Source organism: Gavialis gangeticus, unplaced genomic scaffold, assembly GCF_001723915.1.
Source record: "Gavialis gangeticus isolate Ggan-Ray unplaced genomic scaffold, GavGan_comp1, whole genome shotgun sequence".
In the NCBI taxonomy this organism is placed as follows: domain Eukaryota; kingdom Metazoa; phylum Chordata; order Crocodylia; family Gavialidae; genus Gavialis; species Gavialis gangeticus.
This window is the reverse complement of record NW_017728996.1, coordinates 34,438,987-34,448,385: the sequence shown is the minus strand read 5'-3', so window position 1 is coordinate 34,448,385 and position 9,399 is coordinate 34,438,987. Positions and strand designations below refer to the sequence as shown.

Genomic DNA, 9,399 nt, shown 5'->3' with positions numbered 1-9,399 from the left:
CCTGCGCGCCTGCCCAACTGTTGCTGTGCTCTGTGCGTCCACTTGCTACCCCCCTGCCCACTGGCCAGCAGCTTGGCCCTGAGGACTGGGGCTATTGCCTGCAGTCCTCCCCTACCTCCTTTCCGCACCCTCCACCTTATTTTCCCTCTGGTGCAGGGAGACAGGAACAGCCCCAGGGTCCCAGGCTAGAAACCTCTGCTAGGCCGAGGCTTCCAGCTGGGGCCGGGGGGGGGGGGTTGATTGGAGGGGGGCGAGGAGTAGGGCCAGGCCTGCCTTGCTGCTGTGGCTGCTTAGTCCTGCTGCCAGCTTCCTGTGGTTCCTACTGCCGCTGGCTCCTGTCATCTTTGACAGGCAGCCAGGGGCAAATAAATATTAATTTTCTAAAATTTTTTAGGGGCCAGCTGACCAGATTAGAATAGCTTGGCCAGATCTGGCCTGCGGGCTGTATTTTGCCTGCCCCTGCCCTAGAGAGTCGCTTCTTTTTCTTTTTCTCCTGTGAATAGTTCTGTAGTATAGTTTTATAGCAGAATCCTGAGGGGAAAAAAGCTATGTGTTCTGCAACTGCTGTACAGTACATAACTGTTTTCTAACAGCTAATGCTATTAATGGCCTCTGCCCCAAATTGCTTGCAGTGGAAATTGAGAAGGCAGATGCAGGTTGGGAGAGAGGAGATCATGGACAAGCTGAGAGAACAAATTGATGGCAACAGTATTTTTGGTGAATTTTTGATAAGTGTGAGGTTGCTGGGTTTATTTAGGTAAGATAAGGAAGAAGGGAAAAGTGAATGAGGAATAAGAGCAAGGATGGTGTGAATCTGTGGTAAATGGCTATTTGTCTCAATTCTCCTATTGTTACAGTCAGGGGTAGAGAAAGTTTGTTAAAATGATAGAACATTCTCTGAAGGTGTCTGCTTTAGTTGCTTCTCTCCAATTTTTTTTTCTCTGTGGATGCATATTAGAACAGGGGCTTTATTTAATGCTCCCCAAAGTGTCTAGGGGATTCTCCTGCACAGTTAGCAGCCATCTTTGGAAAATGTTGGTTTGACTCGCTCAGAACTACAGATATTTTCTCTCTTATCTTAGGATAGCCTCTTCTTGCAGCTTTTTGTCATGTTCTATACACCTTCTAACTTAAAAAAAGTAAAAATAAAAACAAATTTCTGCAGGCAGCTCTCACAGATGCAGTACTATCTCAGGTCTCAATAAGGCAGAGGCCAGTTGCAAAAAGAATGCAATTATAGAGCTGAATGGTATCAGAGTATTTGTAGAAGGGGCAGAATTGAGTCTTGACCATAAATCTAACATTTTTCTAAACTACTGGCTTGTTGTCTTTCTATCTGGAACAAGGTTTCTCAATGTGTTTTTTATAAAATTTCCTTCCTTAAATACCGTATGTAGCTGTGGGACATCATTAGTGAGTTGGTTCCATAATCTTGTGCTATCCAGCTCAGTGCTGGGAACTGGGATTCCTGCATTCTGTCTCTTGGTCTAGAAGGATAGTTACCTTTCAGTTCTTTTGAGCTAATCGGCAGATAACTAGATAGTCGTTTATTAGTAATGCTTTAAATTTATGTAAAGCCCACCTGTATGTTCTTAAGTTTGGGTTTGTAGGAAAATTTCTCTGTAGCAGACACCATTACCAAGCTCACATATTTGCCATATTCTTTTAGAGAGGCAGTGTGACTAACTGGACATAATTTATGTATCCTGTATGAGAGACCTAGGTTCTGCCATAATGAATCAGTGCAACCTCTCAGATCCTTTGATGTGGGAATGATAATTGCCTGTCACTCAAATTAAGGGTATAAAACAATATAGGTTATGAAGTGTACTGAAAAATCAAATTTAGCACTCATTTGGTGTGTCTACACATTGCCATACGGCAACATTGCTACAGCACTGTGCTTTAGTACTTTGTTTTGGAAGAACTAAAGCACAGAGCAGTATGGGCAGTTACTGCACTGTGTGCGGCACATGGCTAGATTTCACTGCTGTGCCACCATAGCGGCATGCTGCTACAGCAACGTAGCTGGCGATCACATGTAGACCCTCATGACTGCTATATTGCCATAGGTCGATGTGTAAATGCACCCGTTCTGGCTCTAAGTCCAGTGTACCTTCCCTAAGGTTAATACTGGAGGGTGTTGAGAAAGGAGAGCAGCAGAAAAAATGAAGGATTTTTGTTTTCCATTGAGTTACGGTGTCATACTGTGTGTATGATGCAGGACTGTTGCTTGGGGGTATATGCAACACACTTCAACTGTTAAAAAGACTAAAGGCTACCAAACTTTTCAGTCTGGCAGCTTCTCATAGCTAAGCTTAGTTTCGTAGGAGACAATTAAATATATCTTTGTAACATCAGAATATCTTCCTGACAAACTTAATGGTCCTACTTCAAATACCTGAGGAGGAAGAGTTGATTTTTCGAAGTATCTGGTTCCACTAAGCGCTTTTTGGAAAATGGCCAAATTTATTTTTTTTTTAAATCCGTTTTGGGACAGGGACAAAGCATGTAAAATCCCAGGCTGAATACTTTATTTACATTTACTTTGACAAACTAAAGTTTTATAAAGTGTGTTAAGCAAACTTAAATCGACGTTTTATTATTCCTCTCCATTTGTTAAGAAGTGAGCGTTTGAAATACCAATAAATTGCTGCAGTTGGGGAAAAAAATGCCTTGCGATATGTTACTTCATATGCTTTTTCTTCATGGTCAAAAAGAAAATGATTGCCCAACCTTAAGGTCTTATAAAGTATAATAATTTTCACAGAAGATAATAGTCATCAGTCATCAGTTTTTATTCAGATGTATAAAAATGTGTCTATCCAATGGGTTAAGTGCAGACTAAGTTATATTTAAGGGGGAAATGGGTCAAAATGATCTTAAAAGGAAATTCCAATTCACTATAACTAATTTCTCACTTTTTCACTTCCACTGCCTTATTAGCATTTTTGTCTTTGGTCCCTGATGCAAATTATATACACAGAACTCTACAACTTGAAGCAAACAAAATCTAGCAGGGAGAGAGCACATGCACATGAATGGAAGTGAAGGAAGAGCTTGTTCTAAATCTTTCCTTTCCTTTCTTGGATTACATTCCTGTGTAGTCTCTCTAGAGTATATTTACTTCCATTGTAATAACATTTAAGAATCCATTTTAATAGCTTTTTATTATGTATAGTCATTGTTTTTTTCATTAGTTGCAGCTGAATATTACTTTTGCAGTCAGATCTTATTACTTTTTGCATCCAAAGCAAAGGTCAGATTGTCAGCTGGGAGTTGGGAAAAATATATGTATTTATCTAGTGGTATTTGTCCCAACTGAAACAGAACAGCCGAACCCTTTTTTTCTCTTTAGCTTTCCTTTTCTCTTAGCTTTTCTTATATTCAGTTAAATTGCTTCCCTGCCCTGCCCTGCCTTAGGTGTACTAGTAAATGTGTCATTTGTCCATAAGTTTTACTGTAGTTAAATAGGTATAAAACTAACCTAAAAGTCAAATACCGGAGCTTAGGATATTTATAGTCAAGTTGGAAAATCCGTCAGTGTCTTTGTTCACTAGCTTAGATGTAATAAGTACTTAACAGTGATGAAATAAATGGTGTATTGGATAAAAATGCTGCAAGACTAGCCTCCCACTGCCCATGGGTGCCATGACATGGTGGCAGTAGCTGAGTAAAATTGCCCTATGCATGCTTCTTGCGCGTTATGGCTTTGATCAGCTTAAAGGTGGCAGGAGCTAGCTGATGCTGTAGCTGCTCCTCTCAAAAAGAGGCCCATGGGGCACTCCCACTGTGTCTCTGTTTCTGAAAGGAACTTGGCAAGGGGGCCAGACCAGGAAGGGCAACACAGCACAAGGCAGTTCCTGCCTGCTTTAGGTTGATCAGAGCCCTAGTGCAGCAGTGTCATGTGCACATGCCTCAGCCCTTCCCAGGCTGGCTGTGCAGCAGGCACTTTTACCCGGAGGCAGTATCACCCAGTTGAGAAGCACTGAGGTAAGTTGAGGCAGCCCTGACAGTGATTCTCAACTGGGGGTGATGCCACATTGAAAAAGGTGAGCGAGAGGTGCCCTTATCCTGAAAAGCATCACTGCACTAATAGATTTATTGCTGTTAGTTTATTTCACTGTTTGTTTTACCAAAATTTTGAATCTTAACAAAAAAATTACTATCTGGCTCTCTAAATACAATGTTCTTTAATGCATTTTAGGCTCACTGGTGGGCAGTATTACTTATGGGAATTGCTCTGATCATGTTAATGGCTGGATTCATTAAGATATGCAGTGTTCATACTCCAAGCAGTAATCCAAAGTTGCCTCCTCATAAACCACTCCCAGGTAAGTTAAGTACATTCAGATTTATTAAAACTACAGAATGATATGAAGAACATTTAGAAAGTATTGGGATGCTAGAGCACTAGTCCTGAAGTTCGTATTATGGCACTGTGAAACCACAAGGGTTCATGTGGGCCTTTTCAGGTGGTGGGGCTATACAAAAACTAATTTACTGCTTCATCTGCAGAGATAAAATGACATCTTGTTGGTCCTAAAGAAAGCATGCAGTTGTAAACTTTCACACGGAAAGCACTGGAGCAATATTTCTCATTTACTTCTACTCCCACACCACTTTCTTCTGAAAATATCTGCTTCAGTAGCTCATTTTTAATATGCTACACATTCACCTTGTGCACTTGGTGGCTTGTTTAAAACAGCTTTTATCACAGTTTTGTATCTTGTGCCCCTCAAATAACATAAAACACTAATTCTCATAATATGTGTTTTCAGAATAATATGTTTCAGTGGTAGTCACGTGTTCTTTGTGTTTGTGTGCAATAACAGGCACTTTAAAGAGGAGGAGACCACCACAACCAGCTCAGCCACCGCAACGTCAGAGGCCCCGAGAGAGTTACCAGATGGGACACATGAGACGCTGACTGCAGCTTTTGCCTTGGTTCTTCCTAGTGCCTACAATGGGAAAACTCCACTCCAAAGAAAACCTATTAAATCATTGTCCCCAGTCTAAGTCTCAGAAGAAAAAAAAAGGCAAGATATTATGTCCTCAAAACAAGTGGCGAAGTTTAACTTTTAACAATTGAAACTTCAAGCTAAAAAAGAAGAGAAAAATGATTTTCATACAAACATATTTTTAACCGAATGGCACAAAATCTTAGATTACCATGGTTTTTCCCCCTTCTGTGCTCTTCATTGCTGCATTTTTCTTCACTTGCAGGCAAATATGGCTCTAGTAAACTTTTATTCACAAATTGAAAAAATATATATTTTTCAACTGCCAGTGAAGGCTAGGAAGCTAGACCACCTCAACATTGGAGACATTACTTGCCAATGTATATAAATTGTTATATGCAGACATGTATTTCTAACGTACACCCGTACTTTGTGTGCAATTGTAAACAAAAAATTGCAATATGGATGTTTCTTTGTATTATAAAAACTTTCCGCTATTAATGAAGAAATTACTGTTTAATTGACATACTCAGGATAACAGAGGATGGTGGTGTATAATGGTCAAGGATTCAGTGATGCTTTACACAGCAGTTTTTGAATCAAATCAAACTTTTTTTATTATGATCAGAGTTGGTTCAAATACTCATTTCATTTTTTATCAGAACAGCTGCTAAGACATAGCATACATGATTGAATGCTCTTAGAGTTGCGTAAAGCAAGTGTTGTGCAAACTTTGCCTATGCCAGAATGTTTCAAAATTACATTTACTATGTTTCCAATTTTTCATAGTTCAGCATACGTATTTTTAATTTTTATCTGATTATTCAGTTAAATAATGAATAGTTGGATGAAATAACTTCATGCTTTAGTAGAAAAATATGCCTGTTATACAACTTGGTTTTTTTTTAATGATTACAACCAGCTTATTTGGGTTGTTCGGATATACTTACTGTATGATAATTAGGTTTCTAATTCTGAGGGATGTGGAAAAGATGAAAAGCTGTTTTTATTATTATTTTTTTAATTTATCAAATATATTGATAACTTTTCAGCCCGATATTGTTAATGGATAACCACTAAAATACAATAATTTGCCCAGCTACATAGCTGAGTTAAATTGTAGTTAGGCCTACTGACTGTCTCTAATTTTTTTTCTTTTACAAGTAGTGAAGTTCAAACAGCGCAATGTCCCATTCCAAAGTTTTTGGGTTTTTTTACAAATGTAAATAATTGGCATTTTTAAAAGAGAAAACAAAACAATTGAATGTCTTACTATGCTTACTGCTATGCAGGAAATGAAAGGGGGGCATTACAAAATGTATAAGCTTCTTATATATTTATTGCTTATTTTCCAAAAGCACCAAGCTAATTAGAGGCAAAAAGCTATAATTTTCCTGGCTTTGCTTAGGAGAAAATTTACTAAAGGTTGGACAGGCTTCGTTTTGTGGGTTTTTTTTTAAGAGTATAAGGTTTACACAATCATTCTCATAATGTGACGCAAGCCAGCAAGGCCAAAAATGTTACAGAATATAATGGGATCTCTTCCTTGTAAACTTGTACAGTATGTGGTGACTTTTTTCAAAATACAGCTTTTTGTACATGGTTTAGAGACAAATTTTGTACATGAAACCCCAGTCCAATAGACTTTATAAATAATTCTAAATGATCTTAACTAGTTAGAAATGTATGTAGTTGCTTTTAAATCATTTTAAATACATTTGTTTTCCGACTGTGCAAAGATTGGAAGTGGGTTTGCATTTCTAAAATGGTGACTTTTATTCAGCAAGAGTTCTTAGTAACTTGGAGTGTGGTAGACTTTGGAACATGTAAATTTTTTGCTTGTAATGTTATCCTGTGGTAGGGTTTTGGCAGATATATGCTGCCTATTTTATTCTAAGTTAAATGTTTTCTGAACAGAGCAATGTGCACTGAACTCTCCACTGCAAGACGAGATGTGGTAAAACAAAAAGAAAGATCAAGACAAATGAGATCTAATACTACTGTCAGTTTAATGTCCACTGTGTTTTATACAGTATCTTTTTTGTTCACTTTGGAAATTTTTACTAAAATTGCAAAAAATAAAGTATTGTGCAAAGATATGTAAGGTTTTTTGAAACTTGAAATGCATTAATAAATAGACTTGAGGAAATCCATTTTGAAGGTTCATTTGCTTTTTAAAATCTAAAAGCAAAATGGAGTGTATTAAACGTTGCTGTCTTTTAATTTTCCTTTCACTACAATGAACAAGCATAATTGTGCTATCAGTGCACCAGAAAGAGTGGTTGTCCACATCCCCTAGTTTGAGCTTCGCACAGTAAGTACAAAGAGTATATATGTTCATTTGTGCAAGGAAATATGTTGACTTTTTAAAAATGAAGGCCTAATTATTTTTTTTCTGTGTTTATGATCAAAGTGTTTTAACTTATTCTCTGCTGTTATATTTAAAAATGAATCTAATTCCTGTCAAAGTGTTTAAGGTACAGACCTCTGTTGTCAGTTTGGTGGTTATCCTGTGAAATAATTTTGCTTTCCTAAAAAGTTACCTTACTTATTCTAAGTAACATAGAATTCATTTGAAGATGCTGCTAATGAATAAGACTGCTAAAAGCATTATGCAAAACACCCTTCTACTGCATATAGTAAAATGTCTGTCACTTGGGTATGTCTTTCCATCTTTTTTTGTTCACATTCTTGTATCTTAACTTCTTCATAACTGATATCATTTTAAAAGAAGAAAAGTCTTACCAACCACATCTTTCATTCAGAAGATGGTGTTGTCTAAGCAATGCCTGCTCAGCCTTTTTGTTTTTTCCCCATAATTGAAAAATTTAGCTGAGGAACTCCTGAGTAAGCTTTTTGATCAACAGCATGCTAGCAGACCCATCACCACAATTTTTGAAATCACGACTTCCCATGAAAATTAAATTGCATAGTAATGACAAAGAATGGTAAGATAGTGGGAACGCAGCATCTTTGGAGATCTACAGGTTTTTTAGGTGCCTAAGTAATGATTTAAGTGTCTGGATATGCTCAGAAATTGAAAACTTTTGTCAGCACCTAAAAAAAAAAATAAATAAATTGTTTAAATTGTTCTTGGAGATCTAAAAGTGTGGCTTTATTTTTTTTTTTTTTTTAAAAACCTGATATCTAACTCAGTATCCCTAAGATAGTTATTTAAATGCAGTTGTCTTCATGTTTTCCTTTAAAATACGTTATAAAATAGCTGTCTCTGTAGAAGGATTGTTCAACCAAAGTTGTGTGACACTCTCTCAAAGCAGGTCTTCGTGCAGTTCCCGCCATGATTTGACATTTCTTTCTTGTCTATTAAAGCAACAAAGATACTACAAATCTATGGCTTTAGTCTCACTTTTCATTAGGGTACCAAACTTTCATAAAGCAGAGGAGCGAGTTCTGATTTTGAATATTGCTAGGAAAATAGTTTACAGGGTTGATAAAACTCACTTACCTTTTATGTGTCTAAGGTATGCTTATTTGACACGCACAGAATTTTTTTTTGAGCTGGTGGTTTTAATATTCGGAGTGAGACGATAGTAAACTCCAGTGAGCAAAAAGTGAAGCAGCACTAACAAGCATGTCATAGTCCAGTTGCAGTGTTAAATGGAATTAAGATATCTTTATATGCAGCACTCTAAAAGTATCTTCTTATAAACATCCCTGGGAATTCTTATGCTTTTAATAGAAAATATTTGTAGTTAATGCAAGCACTATATATTGTACAAGAGAAGTTGGACTTTCAGATGCGTGGCAGCAAAATATCTTTTAAAGTTTTTTTCTTGGAAAGAATTGGACATCAGATTAAAGAGAGAATAAGTATTTTGCTTCATATTTGCATGTAGCAGTCTGTTAAAGCATCTAAATGCTGCTCTTCTTTTTTTTGTTGGTTTTTGTTTTTTTGCTTTTAGCTTTTAACTATTTTCTTAAATTGTCAACTAAGTTGCATTCTAAACTAGTATCCAGGCTGAGTATAGTAGCTTCTTTATTAGCTGAATAAAAGGACTTTTCCCCCAGCCAATTAGGGAGTCACAAGATATGGTTCCTTAATGTTCAAGCTTCAAAAAACTTCTGTAGCATTGGCATTGTCTACCTGGTTCTCCAGTCATAATCACTGAGGCCAGAAGTTTCTATGGAGTTCTGTTTTCCCAAAGTTAGGCGCCCTGAATCTACATTTAGTCCCCATGTAAATATCCTCACTTTCAGAAACAATGAGCCCTTGGAGTTCCCTGAAAAGAAAGCATTCATATATTTTTAGGATTAAAGATATCTAACTCCAGAGAGTTTTAAGTGTGCAAATTTAGGCCTGTGGTTTCAGGTATCTTGCATGCTATAGACCCTATCACCTGTGTAACATCTGGTGACCCTTGTTCATTAGTAGCACTTTGTCCCTAGCCATAGTAGTTTGTCTGGGTGCCTTTTATCA

The 9,399-nt window shown here is 37.2% G+C and overlaps 1 protein-coding gene across 1 annotated transcript in view; it reads left to right on the top strand.

Moving 5' to 3' along the window:
- The window catches only part of ADAM10 (ADAM metallopeptidase domain 10), a 136,327-nt gene extending 128,268 nt beyond the window's left edge, over window positions 1-8,059 (top strand). Inside the window, exons 15-16 of the mRNA XM_019504302.1 lie at window positions 4,208-4,334; window positions 4,836-8,059. Coding sequence (XP_019359847.1) covers window positions 4,208-4,334; window positions 4,836-4,930 — 222 coding nt within the window. The 3' untranslated portion in view covers window positions 4,931-8,059. The remainder of the gene's footprint in view (window positions 1-4,207; window positions 4,335-4,835) is intronic.
- Window positions 8,060-9,399: the final 1,340 nt, after the last annotated feature.